The sequence below is a fragment of the Gouania willdenowi genome, chromosome 6 (genome assembly GCF_900634775.1).
Source record: "Gouania willdenowi chromosome 6, fGouWil2.1, whole genome shotgun sequence".
NCBI classification, from domain to species: Eukaryota; Metazoa; Chordata; class Actinopteri; order Blenniiformes; family Gobiesocidae; genus Gouania; species Gouania willdenowi.
The window spans coordinates 270,615-293,944 of record NC_041049.1 but is presented as its reverse complement, the minus strand read 5'-3'; the positions used below and the strand labels follow the sequence as shown (position 1 = coordinate 293,944).

Below are 23,330 nucleotides of genomic sequence, written 5' to 3'. Positions count from 1 at the left end.
GCCCCACTTCTCTGGAACCATCTACCAACCACGGTTCGGGGGGCAGACACCCTCTCTACCTTTAAGGTTAGGCTCAAAACATTCCTCTTGATAAAGCTTTAGTTAGGAACCAGCTCATAGCTCATAATTAAGATGCAATAGGCATAGACTGCCGGGGGGGGTCTGGCATGCTCGGTTGGAAGAGGTTGGAGAGGGCGTTAAGAGAGAGGTCATTTAGGTTAGAGAGGGACCGGAGAGGGTCCCATTCCTCTCTCAAACACTCCCTCTATGTCTGCTTCTTCCCTGTGTGTTTGCTCCTGTTCTCCTCTGGCTTTTGTCTTGCAGGTCTGTGGGATCCTCAGTGTGGAGTTACAGAGTCTCAACAACTCTGTCCCACCCCTTTCTCCTCTGCACACACCCAACACAGCATAACGTGGATGGCTGTTCATCATAGGAATGGGATCCACACAAGGTTCCTGCTGCTTAACAGAAGGTTTTCCTTGCCGCCATGATGAATTCATGTTGGGTGTGGGATACATATGTATGTGTATATACGTATAATGCATATGTATGTATCCATAAAATGAAGAGTCCGTCCTTAAGACTGCTCTACTGTAAAGTGCCTTGAGATACCATTGGTTATGATTTGGCGCTATACAAATAAAGATTGATTGATTGATTGATTGATTGAAAGGCCTCCCCGATCTGAACCCGACTGGTGTTTTGTTTTTGGACTTCTGTGCCAGTTACAGCTTGTCCATAACGAACACATGTTCGAGCACAAGGGTGTCCATAAGTGCACGTGGCACCAGGACGCTCTAGGCCGGAGGTCGATGATCGACTTTGTTATCTCCGGCCGCGTGTCTCGGACACTCGGGTGAAGAGAGGGGCTGAGCTTTCAACCGATCACCACCTGGTGGTGAGCTGGATCTGCTGGCAGGGAGGAAGCCTGTCAAACCTGGCAGGCCCAAACGTGTTGTGAGGGTCTGTTGGGAATGTCTGGTGGATCCCTCTGTCAGTGGGGTCTTCAACTCCCACCTCCGGATGAGCTTCTCCCAGATCCCGAGGGAGGTGGGAAATATGGAGTCCGAGTGGACCATGTTCTCCTCCTCCATTGTCAATGCAACCGTTCGCAGCTGTTGCCGTAAAGTCTCTGGTGCCTGTCGTGGCGGCAATCCCCGAACCTGGTGGTGGCGTCCGAAGGAAGGGATGTTGTCAGGCTGAAGAAGGAGGCCTACCTGGCCTTGTTGGCTGGTAGGGCTCCGGAGGCAGCTGAGAGGTACCGGCAGGCCAAGCATGCTGCAGCCCGCGCGGTCACAGAGGCAAAAACCTCGGGTCTGGTAGGAGTTTGGAGAAGCCATGGAGGAGGACTATCGGTCGGCCTCGAAGAGATTCTGGCAAACCGTCCGGTGCCTCAGGAGGGAGAAGCAGTGCTTCACTGGATTGGCAGACCAGGGTGGTGGTCCCTCTCTTTAAGAAGGGTGATCGGAGGGTGTGCTCCAACTACAGAGGGATCACACTCCTTAGCCTCCCCGGCTACTCCAGGGTGCTGGAGAGGAGGATCCGACCGATAGTCGAACCTCGGATTCGAACCTCGGATTCAGGAGGAACAATGCGGTTTTCGTCCCGGTCGCGGCACACTGGATCAGCTCTATACCCTTCATCGGGTGCTCGAGGGTTTGTGGGATTTCGCCCAACCGGTCCACATGTGTTTTGTGGATCTGGAGAAGCGCTCGACCATGTCCCTCGTGGTGCCCTGTGGGGGGTGCTCCGGAAGTATGGGGTCCGGGGCCCTTTGCTAAGGGCTGTCCGTTCCCTGTATGACGGCAGCAGGAGTCTGGTTCGCATTGCCGCAGGCAGTAAGTCAGACCTGTTCCCAGTGCATGTTGGTCTCCGCCAGGGCTGCCCATTGTCACCGGTTCTGTTCATTATTTTTATGGACAGAATTTCTAGGTGCAGCCAGGGACCTGAGGGGGTCCGATTTGGGAACCTCAGGATTTCAATTCTGCTGTTTGCAGATGATGTTGTTCTGTTGGCTTCCTCAAATCAGGACCTTCAGCGTGCACTGGGGCGGTTTGCAGCCGAGTGTGAAGCGGCCGGGATGAGGATCAGCACCTCCAAATCTGAGGCCATGGTTCTCCACTGGTGGCTTCCCCTCTCTGGGTTGGTGTAGAGTCCTTGTCTCAAGTGGAGGAGTTGAAGTATCTCGGGGTCTTGTTCACGAGTGAGGGTCGGGTGGAGCATGAGATCGATAAACGGATTGGTGCGGCGTCAGCAGTGATGCGGTCGCTGTATCGGACTGTTGTGGTGAAGAGGGAGCTGAGTCGGGGGGCAAAGCTCTCAATTTACCAATCGATCTACGTTCCTACCCTTACCTATGCTACCTAAGGTCGCGGATACAGGCGGCCGAAATGAGTTTCCTTTGCAGGGTGGCTGGGTGCACTCTTTGAGATAGGGTGAGAAGCTCAGTCACTCGGGAGGAGCTCGGAGTAGAGTCGCTTCTCCTTCACGTTGAAAGGAGCCAGCTGAGGTGGCTCGGGCATCTGTGTCGGATGCCTCCTGGTCGCCTCCCTCGGGAAGTTTTTCAGGCATGTCCTATTGGGAAGAGGCCTCGTGGAAGGCCCAGGATACGCTGGAGGGACTATGTCTCTGAGCTGGCCTGGTGTCGCCTCAGGGTCCCCCCAGAACGGCTGGAGGAGGTTTGCATGATCGGGAGGTCTGGGCATCTCTGCTGAGACTGCTGCCTCCACGATCCGGCCCCGGATAAAGTGGAAGAAAATGGATGGATGGATAATATAAATCCATGATGAAGTGAAGAGCACAATGTCAGTGCAGCGACAGCAGGAGCGGAGCTTTATATACTCGCTCAGATCTGATCCACTTCCTCTTGGTCCTGACCAGGTTAGGTGTTGTTTAAGTTTGAAATGATGATAATTCAAATCTATACTTCAGACAAAAAACAACCCTGTTGTTAGAGCAAGGAGAAATAGTTCTCAGGGAAGCTGCTGATACTGTTAATCTGTAAAAGTGTGAGATTATTTATGATATTAATCCATTAGATGATAAACCACCGCGTCTGCAGTTAAACTTTATTACAGCACACACGTGTTTCTATTTCAGGTAAGTACATTTTATTTATAGCGCTTATCACAGATAAAATCACAAAGTGCTGTACAAACAAAGGTGAAACTAAAACAGTAACAACATAAAAGGATAATAAAACACAAGATAATTTAAAACAACAGTAAGAACATCATAAAAGGCCTCCAATGAAGTGAAGCACACGAGTCCGAGGAGCAGGCGTCTGGCAGCCTCCCATGAGGCGGCGCAGACAAGGCTGAGGAGCCGGACCTGGCAAGACAGACGGAGACACCTCTGGCGAGCCGGAAGAAGAAGATTTTGGCAGCCCAGACAAAGGGGGCTCAGGTGAGACAGTGACATTTCCTGAGCCAGACGAAGGCGGCAGAGATAGCGCCGGGTGTGGGGAGCCGTCACTGACGGAAAGTTGGCCTAGCTGGAAGCTAGGAGACTCAGGAAGGCTAGTCTGGAAACTAGGAAACTGGCGGGGCTGGGCTTTCTTTTGGGCCGGATTTTCTTTTACAGGCCAGTCCTCAGGTAGGGGACCGAAAGGATCTTTTCCAGTTTATAAAAGAAATGGCCTCCTTGGCCTCCAGGAAGTAGCTCTGCCAATAGGCAGTCCTCTCCGCCAAGTTCATCTCCGTGAGGTTCATTTCTGGGCAGGTCCATTCTGTCACGGTTAAAGGATTATGGGTGTGGATGCAAATGCAGGAGAGATGGAGGCAGTAGGCAGGGGTATCGTTCTTGGAACCAGTCTATATTTTATATATATAATATATATATATATAATATAAATACACTTCATATATAAGTAATGTATATATTTATAGTTGTATTTATGTATGTTTGTATTTGTTTAAATAATATAGGTTTAGAGTATTTTTTTATAAATAAATGTGTGTCTGACCATAGTTTTGAACTACATCTGAATATAGCGTGCATGTGAATCAGCAGCGGTGCACTGCACGGAGTGGGAGGAGCCATGAGTGTGTGTCGGTGCGTGTGTCACGTGCTGGCAGACCAACACCTGTAGCTGGTGGCCGCTGTTTCCCCGCCCCTTAGCTGCACTGTGATTGGCTGAAAGCTCAACGTGACGTGTGTGTGTGTGTGTGGTGTGTGTGTGTGGTGTGTGTTGTGTGTGTGTGTGTGTGTGTTGTGTCAGAGCGCGTTCACACGGTGCCGGTGGTGCAGCTCTTGTCGTTCGTTAGGTCCGTTCACTGCAGAGCACAACAGCCTCCATCATCATCATCATCATCATCATCATCATCATCATCATCATCATCAGCTCAGTCTCTCCGTGTCCTCTCCGCCTGTCCTCGGTACCCCCCCCCCCCCCCCTCCATCCATGCTTGTTATTTCTAAGGATCTACAGATGCAGAAAAGGGAGAAAAGTTTCGGTAAGACGTTTTATTTGGTTCAGCCTCGTGCTTCAGTGTGTGTGTGTGTGTGTGTGTGTGTGTGTGCGTGTGATGCGCGCTACCATGGCAACAGTAATGAACTAACCCCTAACCCGGATAGGACAGAATGTGTGTGTGTGTGTGTGTGTGTGTGTCCTGCTCTTTATCACACACATGATTGAAAACACGAACAGAAGAACTTCCTTGCTTCTAACTCACACGCACTCACAGCGCACGCGCAAGTTGACACTGTGAGTCCAGTTTAGGCTCATAAAGTTCAGTCAGCAAGAAGTTACAGTGTGTGTGTGTGTGTGTGTGTGTGTGTGTGTGGTGGTGTGTGTGTGTGTGTGTGTGGTGTGTGTGTGTGTGTGTTGTTGTGGACAAAGGCTGTGTCCTGTGGGAATGGGAGGGAATACTAATGGCTGGTGTCCCTCCCCCCAAACCTCAGCGGGACAAAAGCTGTGAACAATGCTGCTGCTGCCACGCCCCTTTAACCACTAACTCTAGTGGTGTGTGTGTGTGTGTGTGTGTGTGTGTGTGTGTCAGTTGGTAATTACAGAAATGAATGAAATAGTTTTTCTTCTCACAGATGAACTGATTCTGATTATTTTTGTTTTTCTCAAAATGTCTCAGACACTTTGGTCTAAAAAAATTCTGACATTTTTACCAATTGTTCTTTAATTGTTCAATATTCTCTGTAATTGTTTACTTTGATCTGATACTACTAATACTTTATAGATATGGATAATGTGGTGAGGGGGTGTGTCCTTAAATATCTTCCATGTTCATCTTCCAATATATCAGTAACTCCATCACATATAAAGGTAAATATGGTACAGTAATAAGCTCCTCCTACTCTCTCAGAATATATAAATAGATCTGCTATACATCCTATATCTGGTGGACATGTCACAGATTTTATTTCTTCTTACATTCCCACATACAGTTATGGGCCAATGAAAATAGTAACAAAAAGTATATGTTGATATTTCCAGAGCGTGTGATCCAAAAACCAATGCATATCTGTGACTAATCACTAGTGATGTGAACAGGTTCCACTGTGACGTGCTGTGAGAGATGGTCAGGTGTGCCGTGGGAAAATATTCAATTTCACCTAATTGGTCAAAAAACATTTTTTGAAAACTAACACTTTTAACGTTTAATAACATGAAACCAAATTGAATTATAAAAATGTATTATGAATGCATTTATTAGTATTAATAAAACTAATAATAATACAGTATATGTATGTATACAAATATAAAATTATGTAATATAAAAAAATACATTATATAACACAAGATAATATTTAACAGATTAAAGTTCAATCATATTTAATGTTTTGTTTTATATTTATGGGATACAGATTTTCATTTAAACACTTTTTGGTTGGTGGTGTGCGTAAGTAGTTTACTGAAGACCCAAACATGTTCCAGACCCAAACACACACTGACTTAGTGACTATTTAGAGGAGCTGACATGTCCACCAGATATGATGTATAGCAGATCTATTTCTGTAGGAGGAGCTTATGACTATACCATATTTACCTTTATATGTGATGGAGTTACTGATATATTGGAAGAACAATAAGGACACACCCCCTCACTATATTATCTATATCTCTGAAGTATTGATCAGATCAAAGTAAACATTTACAGTGAATATTGAATAATTACAGAACAATTAAAAAAAGTCAAATTTTTTAAGATTGAAATGACATAGTGTTATTTCTCTCCTCAGGTATCCAGATGCTGTCGGTCCATCCGGACACTAAACCTAAAGGCTGCGCCGGCTGCAGCAGGAAGATCAAAGACCGTTTCCTGTTGAAGGCTCTGGATAAATACTGGCATGAAGACTGTCTGAAGTGTGCCTGCTGTGACTGTAGGCTGGGAGAGGTGGGCTCCACCCTCTATACTAAGGCTAACCTCATCCTGTGTAGGAGGGACTACCTGAGGTACACACACACACACACACACAGCTCAGAACCAGGCTCAAGTGTTCTACTGATCCACAATCAGTTAGTTTATCCCAGGCCACTGTGTGGTGTGTGTGTGTGTGTGGTGTTGTGTGTGTGTGTGTGTGGTGGTGTGTGTGTGTGTGTGTCAGTGGTAGAGTGGGTCATCCAATCACTTTAGCCAAGTCATTGTCATTTCACCCACAATGCCTAGTATGATGAGTGAGTGTTGGTGGTGCTGTCAGTCTGCAGCTATGGCTACAATAGTAGCTTACCACCACTAAGTGTGGAGTGACAGAATAGAGTGCTATATAAATCCAGTGCATTATTATTGGTTGGTTAAATGATTGAAGTGCTGCGGGGTCAGACTGAAGGGGCGGAGCTTATCAACGTGCAGAGCATGTCTGTCTCTGAGCTCCTTTCATTTAGCAGTCGTGTGCTAATGTCAGCGGTTACCATGGTAACAAGGGTCTGATCAGGTAGAGGCAGTGATTCGTCATCAGGGCGTCACAGTCCAGCAGCAGATAGGAGGTGATGGAGAGGGAGGAGCCTGATTCTGGGAATCGTTCATAGCTAGTGTGTGATTAGCGTGAGAATGATGGATCCTGTCCATCACGGTGTGGACACACACAGAAACTAATCACACGTCTGTTATTAACCTTCAGTCTGGGATTATGCAGATGATCATAGATGATCTCAGATCCAGGCTGTGGGCGTGTGGCGAGCAGTGAAGAAGGCAGATCCACATTCATCATGTTGACTGATGGTCTCCAGGTCACCGTAGGTGACTAATGAACTTTCATCATAGGCTCATAACAGGCTGATGATCCACGTTTAGAACATGTCAGCTGATTCATGCATGAGAGGGGGCGGGGCCTACACTCTGCTCTACACTGGGGTGTGTGGGAGTGCCACTATTAACAGGGATGAGGGGGCATGCTCTCACACACCTGGGGCTCCATTTTTGACCGGCAGCGCGGGAACGTAGAAAGTTATTATTTTAAAAGTCCATTTTTAGTAGGCGTTACATTGTTTCCATAAAGTGAGCATTCTGCCTCCAGTGGCCCAGTTCAGACTCTTATTCCACCAGAGGAACATGTTGGGGCTGGGGAGGATCAGACCTTTCCACTGATACCAAGCACGGTCCAATCACAGCTCTGAATGTGAAGTTATCACATGTCAGAAACAGGAAGTAGAACTAGAGTTCACCTTTAGATGTCACAATATGGAAAAAGATGAAGGTGATTGCACAAGCTGACAGTGTCCAATCAAAACGTGCTTACTAGCTGGCTCCAGTGCTACACTGGTGCTACACTGGTGCTACACTGGTGCTACAACAGGTCAACTCTAAAGCTGATTGGTCAACGGCAGAGTTTCATTTCTATTAATTTAATCTACAGGTGTTTCACTGAAGGCAGATTTTAGACCCTGACAACACATGATGGATGAATATGATTGGATAAAAGCTCGAACATTAATCTGAGCCTGAGGAAGTAGAGCAACAAGAGGAAAACTAGGAAACTATGAGGAATCATTTAATACATAATTGTGGAAAAATATACAATAAATAAATGTATTTTCTGATGATGTTTTAGCAGAGAAGACCTTTATGGCCCCAATAGTGGTGGAGAGGTTGCATGTTCTCCTGACGCTCTGTGTGTGTGTGTGTGTGTGTGTGTGTGTGTGTGTGTGTGTGTGTGTGTGTGTGTGTGTGTGTGTGTGTGTGTGTGTGTGTGTGTGTGTGTGTGTGTGTTCCCTACAGGTTGTTTGGTGTCACAGGAAACTGCGCTGCCTGCAGTAAACTGATCCCAGCATTTGAGATGGTGATGAGAGCAAAAGACAACGTTTATCATCTGGATTGTTTTGCCTGTCAGCTGTGTAGTCAGAGGTACAATGATGATGATGATGATGATGATGATGATGATGGTCTCAGTGGTTCTGTGTGTGTTCTCCAGGTTCTGTGTGGGTGATAAGTTCTTCCTGAAGAACAACATGATCCTGTGTCAGACGGACTATGAGGAAGGGCTGCTGAAGGACGGCTACGCTCCACAGGTGCGCTGACCAGGGTCACTTCCTGCTGACCAGGGTCACTTCCTGCTGACCAGGGTCACTTCCCGCTGACCAGGGTCACTTCCCGCTGACCAGGGTCACTTCCTCCCAGGAGATGAACTGGAGCCTCCTGTGTACATACCAGAAGCTGCCTGGAGCAGACCCTGGTTCTACAGACTGTGGTGGACCAGGAACCATGGAAGGAGCTGGACTTTATTTATTGTGTCTCACGTTCACCATGGACTCATGGAGCAGAGCAACTCTCTCTACCCAGCCACACAACACTGAAGCTTCTCTGATTTGTCAGCATGACACTTTGGTTTGTAGTGTGAGTGTGTAATACACACTGATTGTGTTACCACCACTGTGTTGTCGTCATTCACACTCACCATGTAGAGCTCGTCACCTGTGGAGGTGGGAGGAGCTTAGAGCTGCTGCTGTACTATACACACTACACTACACGCTGCCCGTGCTTTGTCCCAGTGTGTCTCTGTGTGAGTTTGTGTGCGAGTGTGTGTGCGCTCACTGTGGTAGTGACATGTTCAGAGGAGGAGGAGCTTCTGGAGGTCAAACTGAGTCACATGGTCAGAATGGTGTTACCCATGATGCAGCAGTGCAGAGGGATCATGTGACCATCCAGCCATCTGTGGCATGTACCTGAACACCAGCAGAGCCTTGAGACCCTGAGCAGCAGTGTGTCTCCCTCTGGTGGACAGAGGGTGTGTGTTGTGGGAGGAGCTTAGATCTTCAAACTGATGCATCATGTTCATTAAAATCCTCGCTGTGTTTAAAGTCACGTCTCTATTTATTACTGATGTTAGAACTGTTAGGCTCCTCCCCCTTTAACTGCAGGATGCTGAGTCATAGTCCACATATCAGTGTACTGTGTGTATAATGTGTGTGCGTGTGTGTGTGTGTGACGTGAAGCAGCAGACACACCCACACTGTAGAGGTCTTTATTACTGGTTCAGAGCATCAGCCCAGAGCTCAGGAGTCTGTAGGCCATGGAGAAGTTGACGCCCATCCCCACCATCCAGGAGAGGGCTCTGCAGGGCTGGGGCAGGGCCCCCACATAGGACACAGTGTGGACCAGCCGAGAACCAGCAAACAGACGGAAGTGGAGCAGAGCCACAGCCAGAGAAGGTTCTTTTAGAGCGAAGAGCAGACCCAGAACCAGGAAGGGGACCGAGGTCTCCAGATCGTTCTGGTGACATCTGTAGAACCATGGGAAGGTAGAGTTAGACCAGGGACCAGATTCTACAGAGTCAAGGGACAAGACCTCACCTTCTGACCCGCTCCACATCAGGATGTGTGACCAGAAGCTTCTTACGTTCTTCTGCAGGTTTCAAGGCTACGTCCTCAGGGTTAGCAAAGGCCTGAAAGATTAACATGGTGGAGGTGAGCTACATCTGTAGCCACAGTGTGTGCTCACATGTGTCTCACCCCTTTGGTGAAGCGGTAGTAGGCGGTCAGAGGGCCCATGAGGAGGATCTTCACCCCCACGATGGCAGCATAGGTGGAGAAGGCCTGGAACACTTCACTGTCCAGCACAGACATGTTCCCCCAACCTGGACTTTAGAACCTTTGCCTGCTCAGGGCCAACAAAGTGGGTTACAACTCTTTAACTCAGTGGTTCTCAAACTATTGTGCCCCACCTTGCACCCACTGACCCCCAAATAATCCTGACAAGAACATTTTCTAATTTATTGAACCAACACAGAACAAGAGACATATTTCATAATAAATCAAAAACTAAACTAAACTAATCACGTGCTGCTCGGCGTGTCCCTGGGGCCCGCGGTGCCGTGTGCCCGTCTGCGCCATCTACCCTCTCCGGTGGCCCACCATGTGGACGGGCTGGGCTCACACCAGACAGGCCTCCTACATGGAGACTTCACTCCCAGTTGGTCTGGCTCGCTCACTTGGCACACCACACACCCATACCCAACCCTTGGGGGGCTGGATGGTGGAGGGTACCGCAGCCTGTGCCACTAAGTAGTAGCGTGGGGGCGGCATTCCCACCTCAAGCTGCCCAACCAATGCCTCCAATCTTAAACACATCTCAACATAACACCCCCCCTGAGGGTATGACCACCACCTCCACTCTCTGGAGCTATTGCACTACATACACATATATACACTTGGATGGTGTGCACCACTCCCCTCCATCCCTTTTCTTTTAATAGTACCTCATTCATTCACTAAACACACACATTCACACAGAAGATAGGGAAGTGCCAATGGAAAAGTACCATAACAGGGTGGTGGGTAGGTTCACACATTTGGGCCTGTCAGGAGGGGGCCCGGCCCCTCTGTTGATGTTTGGGCCACCGTCTAGTGTACAAATACATCTGGATAGTCGGGTGTGGGTCTTGGGGGTGTGTGGGGGGTTGTTGCTGGGGGCTCTCTTCGCAGGGTCTCTCCGGGCGGTTTCGGCCTGGCCGGGCGTGGGGGTGCCTCTTCCCTTTGGGTGTGGCTTGGTGCTTGTCTTGTCTCCTGGTTACCTTGGGGGCGGTCCCCGCAGTGAGTGGGCTCAAGGTGGCCTGCCGCGCCGGTCTGGGGGGTACTGATGTCTGTACCAGGGTTGGGGCAGGGTTGCTTGGTGCTTCGGGATGATGCTGTTTGCTTGGGGGTGGCACTAGCTGTTCCGGCGGTTGAGGTCACAGGGGAACCCTTGGGTGGCGGGGCCTGGGCTGCTGTCCTTGCGCCGTCCGGGGCTGTGCGGTCCTGCTGGACTGTTGCCAGTCAGTGGGCCGGGGAGCTTCGCCCAGGGGCTGCCGGTGCCAGGGGGAGGGTTGTTCTTGGGGTCCGGCGGGCTGGGGTCTTCCGGGGTGGGAGGCGTGGGCCACGCCCTTGCATGACTGTGGGTGCGGCCCCTGCTTGGGCGGTGCCCTGAAAGGCCAGGGTCTGTAGCTCTGCCACCTCTGGGCTGCGCACACCGCATGCTGATGTGGTGGTTTGGCTGGCTTTCTGGGTTGGGTGCGGAGGTGTGGGTGGGGGTTGGTGTCGGTGGCGGGGTTGGCTGGGTCCTCGACTCCTTAGGGCTTTCTCAGATGTGTATATGGGGGGCAGTGGCTGCCTCTCGTCTTGGGATCTTGGGGGGGATCTGGGGTTTTGCTTGGCTGTGGGGGGAGGCATGGGGCTCCCTGGCCCCCGCTCTCTCTGCTAGCCTGGCTGCATCTACATGTCCAGGGCAGCGCTTGGGTTTACACTTGGTTATTACACATACACTGGTCTATGATACATTGACATGTCTTAGACTGTAGATAAAACTGGTAGTGGGCTTAACTTTAGACATGTTGATCCTAAATACCTGTTTTAGGTTTTACCTCTCACTCCTTCCCTCTGTCCACAGACACCACCATTATACCTAAGCTTCACACTGGTCACCTGACTGGATTGATATTACACACTTTACAATAATCAACTCTTCCCCACTTTGAGTCCCCCCCCCCTCCACACCCAGGTGTAACACTGCTCTCTCTTTTTATATCCTCCCTTTAATAAAGTGTTTCTTACCCTTCCTTATGGGCTGGTGATGGTCACAATTATGCAATAAAATAAAATCATTTAATTGTAATAACAAAACATGCATTGCTGTGTTAAAATGATTACACTTCTTCTAGTGTTGACCTTTGACATCATGTGCAGACATGTGAAAAACACACACACACAGTAAACTAAACTACTAACCAGGAAGTGGAATAAAAGCCAAACAGAAAGAATTCAGAGATCTGAACCCACAACCTTTAACATGCTGATAAACACACCCTCCTCCTGGTACCAGTCCATAGTCAGTACTCACCAGTAGAACCAAAACACTTCCTGATCTGATCACAAACCACTGACCTTAAGTCCCAGTGATCAGTGGGTGGAGACACATGCTCTGCTTTGATTGGACGACCCTTCACACGGTGAGCCCGCCCCCAGTTGGACTTCAAACTGACACATTAAGGTGTGTCTTCAACACACACACACACACACACACACACCTTGGAAATGCAAAATAACGCATTTAAAACTAATGATGGAAACCCACATGTTCAAACAAGTCTACTCCATCCACCACACTGCAAAACTTCTTTTTTTAGAATTGGTTTTTAGTAAAAAATGTTACCTACCTTCTTTTTAAATCTCTAATATTTCGCTTTTATATTTACTGCTTTGTCATTCTATGTTTTTATTGTTGCTATTTTAAACTCTGCTTGTCAGGTGTCCTTGGGTTTTTGAAACTCTCCCACAAATAAAATGTATTATTATCATTTAAAAAAACACTCAATTATCATTTAAACATTTTTAGATGTTCATGAGGAGAAATTTAAGACCTTTTAACATTTAAATGTGTCACAAAAGCGCCATAGAAATTTTTTTTTGCAAATACACGATTGTGACGAACCTGGTCACATGACCATTTCTCTGTGAGTAAACATGGTGTAGACATTACTTAGTAATGATTAGTGATTATTAAACTTAATTTCGATTGGCGCCACATTAGACGAGAATGTTCTCAGGAGGTTTGAAGCATCCATCTCACTGGATGAGGCTCCGCCCCCAAAATAACAGTCAATGGAAACACCTTCAAACACACATTAGACTTTGTGGAAACTTCAGAAATATGACTTTGATTTAGATAAAAACTGTAATGAAACACCGCTAGTGTTACACAGAGTTATTGTGACATGTTTTATTAATGTCAACATGACAGTGAATCCAGGTTATTTTCTGTCCTGAGGTCAGAGGTCAGAGGTCAGGCTGAGGGCAGCTGGTGATAGGATGCGTACTGTCCAGTCACCTGATGGTAGATCTGATGAAATAAACAGGACAGTGTGAACAGCCATGTTGGTTCATTAGCCCCGCCTCCTTCACCAGCCTGTGTGTGAGCTGTGATTGGTCAGCTGCATCATTTACACTGAGCCACAGTGTGTGTGTGTGTGTTCTCACCTGCCTCTCGATGTCAGCCAATAGGCTGCTAGCTCCAATACGGAACAGGTGAGGATTCAACCAATCATGTCCCAGCTCTTCTTTAATGAGGCGGAGCCAACACAGAGACTCCTGAGCTGTACGGTCCCCCCCGCTGGTTTGAAGCCCACCTACACACAAACACACACACGTCTCACACAGGTTAGTGTGTGTGTGATGAGCTGCTGTCCCCTGATTGGCTGATACCTTGTATCCTGTAAACAGGAAGTAGTCCCTGATGGCTCTGGCCATCACTATGGCAACCGGATATGTGGCGTTAACAGTCTCTTTTCCTGTAGACGTCTTTATGAAGTCTGAGCCTGAGATAGAGGTAGATACAGTATATATATATATAGTTATACAGTATAGACACAGATAGAGTAGTGTTAGAGCTGACCAGCAGGGGGCAGCACTGCCTTCAGACACTGATAAGCACTTTTTTCTGCTGAATACATGTGTATTTGGGTATCAGGTAGTGCTGTTTATTAATCCTAGTCCCTCTCTTCACATTTTAATAAAAGTATTTTAATTTTGCGTATACAGATATAAATTGTCAGAGTTACTGCCCTCGAAGGGTTGATTGCTGCCATCACAAATGAATGTTCCTATTGGCTGAAATTGATTATTTGGATTTCCCTGTGTCATCACCAGAGCCATAGAGAAAGAGAGATGTGTTAACGCCGTTCACTCCAATACTTCAGTTTTTCACAGCAATGGTGGTTCATGCAGACTCGCATTCATTACCCGGAAATAGCAGTTCACTGATAGAGAAATTCGCTCCACACACACACGCAGACTTCCTTTGCTTTTATAGATAGACTAGTACAGTGCCCGTCAGAAGTATGTATTCATATAGTGGGAGGAGCTTAAGTAGAGTTGTCAATTATGTCCAAATGAGTGTGTTTGAAGGTTGATGTACATAGAGGTGTACATACTGTACTCTGTAGTGTATAAAGGAGTTTATTTGTGGGTGTAAAATAAAAGTGTGTGTGATTTATCTGGTTTAATTATATGAGACATGAACATCATAAATGTGTCTGTTTTTTACTCCTTTTGATATTTTTTTAGTTTGGTGTATTTTTCTGTAATGTATGTTTTTTGAAGTCATTTTGTATTTTTGTATCTTTCTGTTGTGTTTTTGTGCATTTTTGTATAATTATTGTTTTTTGTTGCCATTGTAGTGATTCTGGAGTCATTTTGTGTATTTTTGTATCTTTTTTAATGTAGTTTTGTGCATTTCTATTTTTTTTTTTGTATAATTATTTACTTTTTTGTATTTTGAGTTATTTTCATATTTTTTTGTCGTTTGGTGTATGTGTGTGTCTACCTGGTTGCCGTGTGAACTGTATCTCCTCCGTTGGTTCTCTCTCACACACACGCACGCGACGTCAGACGCGCACATGCACATACTCTGTCACAGATTTTTGAAATGCGTGTGTAGAGAAAAAAAAAATGACCCGCAGGAACTAAGTTCTGGGAACTCTCCCATTGTTGTAATTCTCTCTCTAAACGGCTCTGTGTGCGCTCAGCATTTACGTCTAAGTGTGCATTTGGTTACATAGCACGTGGTGAAAACATCAGTGTTTATAATGCCGTATCCGTGGAGAAATGTGCTTTTTTGCCATAACACACAGCCGCGGCCATTGCCCGTCAATAACTTCAGGATGGCGTCTGTCCCGGTCTTAATAGCAAACAGTCAAACAAACATGAAAATAAATGTTTTGAAATATCTTCCTCTCTCTCACTCGTGTGCCTACAGTCCATGTCTACTTGGCTGTGCGCGCAGTGATTGGCTCTAGCCACACACGTGACTCTAGCTCGCCACCGTGAAGAGCTCGCGCTAGCGCCCCCTCACACACTGGCTCCACTCTCAGATTGCTGGTCTCCTGAAAGTTCCTAAAGTGTCTAGAAGTAGGACAGGAGGCAGAGCATTCAGACCAGCCTCGCTCCAACACCTTCACCATCCCCATCACATATGGAGTCCCACCACAGCTGCTCACAGAGGCTCCTCCCCCTCCCACAGAGACACCTTTCTCCATCAAAGAGAGAGATGTAAATAGACTTTTCAGGAGACAAAACCCCCCGTAAGGCTTGTGGACCGGACTCTGTCTCTCCCTCTACCTTAAAGCACTGTGCTGATCAGCTGTCTCCAGTGTTCACAGACATTTTTAACACCTCACTGGAGACATGCACCGTACCAGCCTGTTTTAAGGCCTCCACCATCGTTCCTGTCCCTAAAAAGCTGAGGATCACAGGACTTAATGACTACAGACCCATCGCTCTGACATCTGTGGTCATGAAGTCCTTTGAACGCCTCATGCTCTCCCACATCAAGGACATCACTGACCCCACTGACCCCCACCTGGACCCCCTGCAGTTTGCCTATAGATCCAACACAGGTCTGTAGACGATGCTGTAAACCTGGCTCTCCACTTCATCCTCCAGCACCTGGACTCCCCAGGCTCCTACGCCAGGATCCTGTTTGTGGACTTCAGCTCTGCTTTTAATACAATAATCCCAGCTCTCCTTCAGGACAAGCTTTCCCAGCTGAACGTGCCAGACTCCACCTGCAGGTGGATCACAGACTTCCTGTCTGACAGGAAGCAGCACGTGAAGCTGGGAAAAACCATCTCTGCTCCAGGACCATCAGCACTGGATCTCCTCAGGGCTGTGTTCTTTCTCCTCTGCTCTTCTCCCTGTACACCAACAGCTGCACCTCCTCTCACCAGTCGGTCAAACTCCTGAAGTTTGCAGACGACACGACCATCATCGTCTCATCTCTGATGGAGACGAGTCTGACTACAGGTGGGAGACAGACCGGCTGGTGTCCTGGTGCAGCCAGAACAACCTGGAGCTCAACGCTTTAAAGACAGTGGAGATGATAGCAGACTTCAGGAAGAACCCAGCCCCCCTCACCCCCCTCACCCTGGAGACTCTACAGTGAGCTCTGTGGAGAACTCTGCTTCCTGGGGACCATCATCACTCAGGACCTCAAGTCCGCTGCACAAAAACTCTGAGACAAACTCTGACAATGTGCATGTGGGTCAGTTTGGAGCCACAAACCGTTTACAACTGGAGTCTGACACAGGTCACATTTAAACAGTAATGGACGCAGCAGGGCTAGCAGTTGTGAACTAGCTTTTAATGAGCACTGATTTACACATTCATCACATGAGGAAGATGACAGAGTGAATAGCTTACCTGCCATCATGGCCACCATGCTGGCTCTGTAGACACAGCTGAGTGAGTTCAGGTCTCCTACAGCGAGGAGGTCTTCATGTGAGACTCACCACATGCTGCTCTGAACTGATGGAGCTCATCATACATCACTACACCACACAACACACACACACACACAACACACGGTTCTTACTAGGAATGTTTGACAGGGCAGGGGATCATGAGGTGAGCGAGTGTTGTAGGGGTTTATATATACACAGGGCAGCTGTGGCTACAATAGTAGCTTACCACCACTAAGTTTGGAGTGAAGAATATGCTTTAATTCTGTAAAGTAACTTTGAGTGTATGATAAAGCACTGTATAAAATCTGACACACACACACTAATACACACACTCACCTTCCCACTGGCCAGTCAGAGCGAGAGTCCTGTTAATGACGACATCTATCTCTGACGCTCCATCAGCCACCGCCATACGCACCTCCTACACACACACACACACACACACACACACACACACACACACACACACACACACACACATACACATACACATACACATACACATACACATACACATACACATACACACACACACACACACACACACACACCACACACACACACACACACACACACACACACACACTGAGCTTGCAGCCAATCACAGTGGAGCTAAGGGACAGTAAGACAGCGACCCCAGCTACCGGAGTTGGTCACTCCTAGCTCCTACCACTCAGTGCACATGCAGCATACCGCTGCTGATGGGTACGCATAACTCATCAGACACACATTTATTTATACTGTAAATGTATATAACTAAATACATAAATGCATACACGTGTGTTTGTTTACCCTGCAAGCGAGTTTCCAGTGGAGTTTTGTCCAGCTGGGAAACCAGTGGCAACTGGAAAAGAACAGAGAGCAGCTCAGAGTAGGAGAGGTGTTACCGGTGTTCTCTATTGTATTGAGACTATCTGTCCACACAGTTACATATTCCATATGTATGGAGACCAATCCCTCTGAGACAGTTGATATTGATATTTCTTTAACACACACCACTATGTGGCCCATGCACAGGCTTAAAAGCCCCAGGTGTGCATGCAATCACCAATTCATTGATTTCCACTCAAGGAGACGTGAGAGCAAGACGTGTGAGAAGGCAGATTAGCGTAGATCCACTTACCGTTCGTGTGAGCAGAGAGTCGGTCTCGGGGCCCCTCTTGGGATTGCTGTCTGCCCTTTATTCTTGGTTTTGAGAAGTAAGTTGGCAGAAAAAAGGAGTACTGTAAGGCGTATTGCACAATCCGCTCTGCTAACGCGCCCAGGTATAGACCACCACAGAAGCTGACCTGGTCGGCAGGCGTGGTGCAGCATCCCTCCCCACCTGGTGATGCCGGAGGGGCGCTAGGTGTATTGCTGGGTGTACGGCTTCCACACCTGCGTGTCCTCCTGGGCACTGTCAAAGCCGACTGAGTCGGTGGGAATACAGGCTGGCTGCTGTGTCCACAAACCACTCTAGCAACAGTTAGCCACTGCTACTACAAACATATAGCATGGCATGGGAGAACATTTCCTGATTTTGCCCGTTACGTCAGTATAGCAAGCCGGGAGAGACCTTGCAGGGGCTGCAATACAAAAATGCCTGCAGAGGATGACCATGATTCCTGTGTTATGTGCTTAGGCAGTGATCATGCACTCATGGGCAAGGGATGATCCATCATCTTATATGAGCTGTTTTTCAGCAGGTCTCCTCACTTCTCTCTAAGCTAATGAGGGAGCAGGTGAGGCAGGAAAAGCCATGTCGGGCCTCTGAACAGTCAGATGGTTGTCACAGTCCATGCTGCAGCCGGAGGATACAGCTTGTCTACTCAAGCTGCCCGTAGAGCCATCAGCAATGTTCGGGCCTGATGCGGCTACCATGCTTCAGCAAGCACAGGAAGTTCGCCGCTGTGTTCGAGATGTAGCTGGTTCCTTAAGGCAGAGCTGCATACAGTTCACACGCACCCATCCTGTGCCTCGATTGGCTGCTTTTTCAGCTATTGCAGACCGGCAGCACAGAGTCGCTCTGCATTCAGAGATCTCCATTCTCCTTGAGAAGTTCGCCATCAGGGAGATGGGGAGAGAGAACCAGCAGGCAGGATTTTATTCCCGTTTCTTCCTCGTCCTGAAACGGGATGGTACCCTCCGGCCATCATTAGACCTCAGGGGACTGAACAATTTCCTCCGGTCTCTAAAATACATGATGTTAACCACACTGAGGGTGAAACAGATTATCCTGGTACGCCACTGGTTTGCAACCATCAACCTCAAGGATGCTTATTTTCAAGTACCAATCTGGGAAGGGCAGACAGTTCCTCAGATTTGCCTTCGAAGGCCGAACCTTCGAGTTCTGTGTCCTCCCTTTTGGAATCTCTCTGGCCCCTCGCACCTTCACCAGATATATGGATGTGGTCTTAGGGCCTCTGCGATGGCCTCAATGACTGGCTAATATGCGCTCGGACGGAGTAGCAGTGTCGCCAACATCTATCTATGTTGTTGGCTCACATCATGAGTCTGGGGCTTGCGTATCAACAAAAAAAAAGTGCAGATTACTGCCTGCACAGACCACCCAGTTCCTAGGCATGTGGCTGGATGCCAGGACTGGGTTGGTGACACTGACACAGGAAAGGCAGGAATCCCTGAGGATCTGCCTCTCCCATTTTTTACTGGGAGACAAAGTTACCTGGAGGCTTTGTCTTCACCTTTTGGGCCTTTTGGCGGCGACAGTGCAGGCGGTGCCACTGGCTCTCCCGCACATGCGCCCAGTACAGAGGTGTCTCTTTTCCTGGGGACTTTGCCCACAGAGGTACCTACAAACCAAAGTGAGGGTCACCAGGAGTCTGCATCTGGCCCTCAAATGGTGGGTGACACTAGCCAACATCTCCAAGGGGAGTTTGCTGGGTCCAGTGCTCCATTGCCAGGTTATCTCTGCGGATGCAACCCTGGTAGGATGGGACGAGGCCCACAAGGGCGAGGGTGCCAGCGGGAGGTGGACTGGTGCCTGGATGGGCCAAAATATCAATGTCCTGGAGCTGAGAGCCATTTATCTGGCACTCCAGCACTTTGCATTGAGCATGCAGCCTGCCTGCCATAACGTGCTTGTGAAAACAGACAACCCGGCGGCAGCAGCATATATAAACAGGCAAGGGGGCTTGAGCTCCCCGGGCCTTTGCAGGGTGGCACACAGGCTGTGGACATGGGCAGGCACAAGATTCCTGTTGCTCAGAGCCGTGCATGTGCTCGGGCATGTGAACCTGGGGGCGGACCTGCTCTCTGGGAGTGGCCCGACCCCAGGGGAAAGTCGACACCCGAAAGTGGCCGAGGAAATCTGGTGTTGGTTCTGCAAGGCAGATGCAGATCTCTTCGCATTCAGTAACAATATGCACTGCCTGCTGGGCGTCGGGGGTAGATCCAAAAGGACAGTCTGGATGGGAGTACACAGACTATAGTGCTCATGGAGGAGTAAGGGCGCACTCTACAAGAGGCGTGGCAACCTCCTGAGCCTTATGGCAGAGAGCCACCCTCTCTGAGGTATTTGCAGCTGCTACGTGGGCGAGGCCACCCACCTTTGCAAGGTTTTATAACCTGAATGTGGCTGCCGGCACCTCCTTTGGGGAACTAAAGTTGGGTGCCAGTTCACGCTGACCTGACTTTTTAATATAACCCTGTGCTAGTGAGCCAGGGAGAGGTCCTGTTTTCTTGTCAGTGAGCCTAGCGGAAGAGCAGGCCCTTTGATAGGGCTTACATGGATTATTGTTTTTAACAATAATCCATGTGTGTGTTCTCTGTATTCTGTGTTATTGATCAGTCTGATGATCTTTATTACATTATTAATAACAATTGGATGTTCATCATGTATATATTTACCTAAACTTTTAGATACGTAGTAACTCAGATATGATAAAACAAGTGTATAATAAAGTGTGCTATGCTTTATGATTAATAATGAGCCTTGTTTTGTCCATTAATAGAAAATATTAGTTCTTAATTTATTCATAAACAAATATAAATTAAAGTAAATGGTGTATAATAATATTTCAGGATGAACCAACAAATAATGTTGATCATGTTGATGTTTACATAGAATAAATAAATCTAACTGTATTTATTCTGAGATGAAGATGAGCTGAGCTACAGATGAACCTTTAAATCTAACTGTGAAATGATCAGAAACGTTGTTACCACATTAATATTATTATATAATCATTGTGTAACAATAAGATCAGTTCTGAATACAGATCAATGAAATATTACTGCTGCTTTCAGGAATATTAAAGTATTGTTATGGTTTCCTAGCTAACCAGCAGCTAACTGGTTAGCCTGTACCACGTTAGACGTAACTTTAATAATATTAATGAGGGAATATTGTAGAAAGTTAATATTGGTAATAGTTTAATAACAGGTGAAATAAAACTTACCATTATTAACAGTTCTACAGGACCAGCTCCTCCATGGCTGTAGTTCTGTTTGGTCCGTGGGGCTCCGCCCACTTTCCCTGAACCTCTTCAGACATCCACAGAACCAGGAAACAATGTTCTCCTCCTCTGACCACTGCTCTGTCTTCTTTCACTCACTTTTAAATGTTTTTTGTCAGATTTGCGCTAACGTGACAAGCTGCTCGCCAGCTTAAAAAAAATGGCTGCTTTTCGTTTATGGAGGACCGTCGATAACCCCGCCTACCACCCGCCCACTTCAGAGCTGAGCTGTAGCCCAGAAGCTATGTGGGACCAGCGTAGCTCTGGTTGTTGGCTCCGAGAGCTGGAGCTATGTTGGTGGAAACAGAATGGCTCGGAGCCAAAACACGCGCTAGCTCCAAGTTAGCTCCAGCTCACCTTCCTTGCGTCTGGCGGAGTTGGCCATGCCTGTGGCTACGTCTGGTGCCTCGGTTGGGGCAGGACACGCAGTGTCAGGCGGTGTCCAGGTCCTGTGTATGTGTATATAGCATGGTTGTGGGTGTTGATTATTCACATGCACTGTTACAGCTTTCTGGTGGCAGTGACGTCTCAATCGACTACCAGGGGCAGGGATCCCAGGGTGAACATGGGGGGGGGGGTATTGCTCTGTCTCCTCAGTCTCCTTGCGGTGTCTTACAGGGTCTGCATACATATGGAATATGTAACTGTGTGGAGAGATCCTACTGGTGTTACTGGTGTTAATGGTGTTAATGGTGTTAATGTGTTAATGGTGTTAATGGTGTTACTGGTGTTACTGGTGTTAATGGTGTTAATGGTGTTAATAGTGGGTGTACCTGAGGCCACAGGGAGGCTAGAGTTAGCAGCTTTCAGTGATTTGACAGCGTCAGCGACTCGTGATGGATACACACACACAGCTGCAGTAGTTACACCTGATACAACACAACAATACAAACATCAGACAACAAAAACAACAACAATAATAATAATAATAATAATAATAATAATAATAATAATAATAATCTGTGTAAATTGAGAGCAGGCCTTTGTGGTGCATGTCCATCCTCTGCAGCAGGTCGTCTCTGATTGGATGAACAGCTTTCAGACACAGTCTGTGTACATTAGAGGGCGTGTCATCACCTGACAGGGTGGTTAGATCTATGCAAGACACGCCCCTTAGTAGCCACGCACACTGATGACACAACAAGACATTCAGAAAACAGCAACACAACACAACTCACTGAGAGTAGCATCCACTGTGTGTGTGTGTGTGTGTGTGTGTGTGTGTGTTACCTTCCAGAGTGTGTGTGGCTCCTTCAGCTGCAGCAGTGTGTTAGATCTATGTAGAACAGACTGGGTGTTCACCCTCACTCTGTAGATCCTCTCACAGTCTGACACACACACACACACACACACACACACACACACACACACACACACACACACACACACACACACACACACACACACACACACACACACACACACGCACACACACACACACAAACACACGGGGTTATGTGACGTCAGTCAGCTGACCCATCATGTGCATCCAATGAGAACACTTTAACCACTTTAATGAACGGATCGTTCTGTTCTAATAAAGTTATTGTAAATTAATCCTGCTCTGTGTGTTCAGCTCTACACACACACATAGTAAACACGTAGTAACACACATAAATATAATATATATATATACACGCACACACATGTAATAAAACTAACTGCCTTAGCCTGGGACAGACGGAGCAAAGGTTACGGACACACAAGTTCACATTCCTGCAGTGATTAGTTAGTGTGTGTGTGTGTGTGTGTGTGTGTGTGTGTGTGGTACGTACCGAGCTCAGTCCCAGGGTTCCTGTCCACAGACATGATGTTTCTCTATAATGTGACTGAATAACAGGAAACACATGGACATCATATACAGGTCACAGAGCCCTCTGCTGGTAGAAAGGAGAACTGCAGCTTTAAAAAAAAAAAAAAAAAAAAAAAAAATTATATATATATATATGAATAGTACTAATAATATTATTATTGTTATGTTATTAATGCATTATAAAGATGACTGTTTGTCAACAGTGACGTGTACAGCACGTGGCAGGAAGTATGGGCGGGGTTTGTGAAGTCAGGGTGCGTTAGATGTAATGTTTGGTGCCTAACGTTTTATTTACGAATAAAATATAAAAACAAAATAATACTCTACCTTATACGAAGTAAAATAAACACCATGAAAGTGTGTAATTCAAAAAAGTAATTTAAACACAGTTTATTACTCGATAT

At 47.3% G+C, this 23,330-nt stretch overlaps 3 protein-coding genes across 3 annotated transcripts; 1 reads left to right on the top strand and 2 right to left on the bottom strand.

Annotated features, from left to right (window-relative positions):
- The first annotated feature begins 4,235 nt into the window (after positions 1 to 4,235).
- Positions 4,236 to 8,839, top strand: LOC114465766 (LIM domain only protein 3). The gene is made up of 4 exons (XM_028450997.1): positions 4,236 to 4,454; positions 6,196 to 6,409; positions 8,172 to 8,297; positions 8,365 to 8,839. Exons 1-4 carry the CDS (start codon positions 4,403 to 4,405, stop codon positions 8,468 to 8,470), a joined length of 498 nt encoding a protein of 165 aa, XP_028306798.1. The 5' UTR covers positions 4,236 to 4,402; the 3' UTR covers positions 8,471 to 8,839.
- Positions 8,840 to 9,400: 561 nt separating this feature from the next.
- mgst1.2 (microsomal glutathione S-transferase 1.2) lies at positions 9,401 to 12,378 on the bottom strand. The gene is made up of 4 exons (XM_028450998.1): positions 12,264 to 12,378; positions 9,902 to 10,046; positions 9,743 to 9,834; positions 9,401 to 9,672 (listed from the first exon to the last, which is right to left on the bottom strand). The coding sequence occupies exons 2-4, from the start codon at positions 10,013 to 10,015 to the stop codon at positions 9,426 to 9,428; spliced, it is 453 nt and encodes a 150-aa protein (XP_028306799.1). The 5' UTR covers positions 10,016 to 10,046; positions 12,264 to 12,378; the 3' UTR covers positions 9,401 to 9,425.
- Positions 12,379 to 13,127: 749 nt separating this feature from the next.
- On the bottom strand, positions 13,128 to 23,007 carry dera (deoxyribose-phosphate aldolase (putative)). The gene is given in 13 exon segments (XM_028450980.1): positions 13,128 to 13,262; positions 13,400 to 13,524; positions 13,527 to 13,548; positions 13,625 to 13,737; positions 16,619 to 16,687; positions 16,690 to 16,746; positions 16,996 to 17,079; positions 17,452 to 17,476; positions 17,478 to 17,503; positions 21,887 to 21,982; positions 22,095 to 22,242; positions 22,344 to 22,441; positions 22,889 to 23,007. Coding segments are annotated over 13 exon segments (954 nt in total). The 5' UTR covers positions 22,923 to 23,007; the 3' UTR covers positions 13,128 to 13,205.
- Positions 23,008 to 23,330: the final 323 nt, after the last annotated feature.

What these genes read in the sequence shown, in the direction of transcription:
- LOC114465766 (XM_028450997.1), top strand. Translation starts at nt 4,403, where the DNA reads ATGCTTGTTATTTCTAAGGATCTACAGATGCAGAAAAGGGAGAAAAGT. An exon ending in GAAAAGGGAGAAAAGTTTCG is followed by an intron (nt 4,455 to 6,195) that starts GTAAGACGTTTT and finishes TTCTCTCCTCAG; the next exon opens with GTATCCAGATGCTGTCGGTC. An exon ending in TGTCAGCTGTGTAGTCAGAG is followed by an intron (nt 8,298 to 8,364) that starts GTACAATGATGA and finishes TGTGTTCTCCAG; the next exon opens with GTTCTGTGTGGGTGATAAGT.
- mgst1.2 (XM_028450998.1), bottom strand. Translation starts at nt 10,015, where the DNA reads ATGTCTGTGCTGGACAGTGAAGTGTTCCAGGCCTTCTCCACCTATGCT. An exon ending in ACTACCGCTTCACCAAAGGG is followed by an intron (nt 9,835 to 9,901) that starts GTGAGACACATG and finishes TTAATCTTTCAG; the next exon opens with GCCTTTGCTAACCCTGAGGA. An exon ending in GATGTGGAGCGGGTCAGAAG is followed by an intron (nt 9,673 to 9,742) that starts GTGAGGTCTTGT and finishes ATGGTTCTACAG; the next exon opens with ATGTCACCAGAACGATCTGG.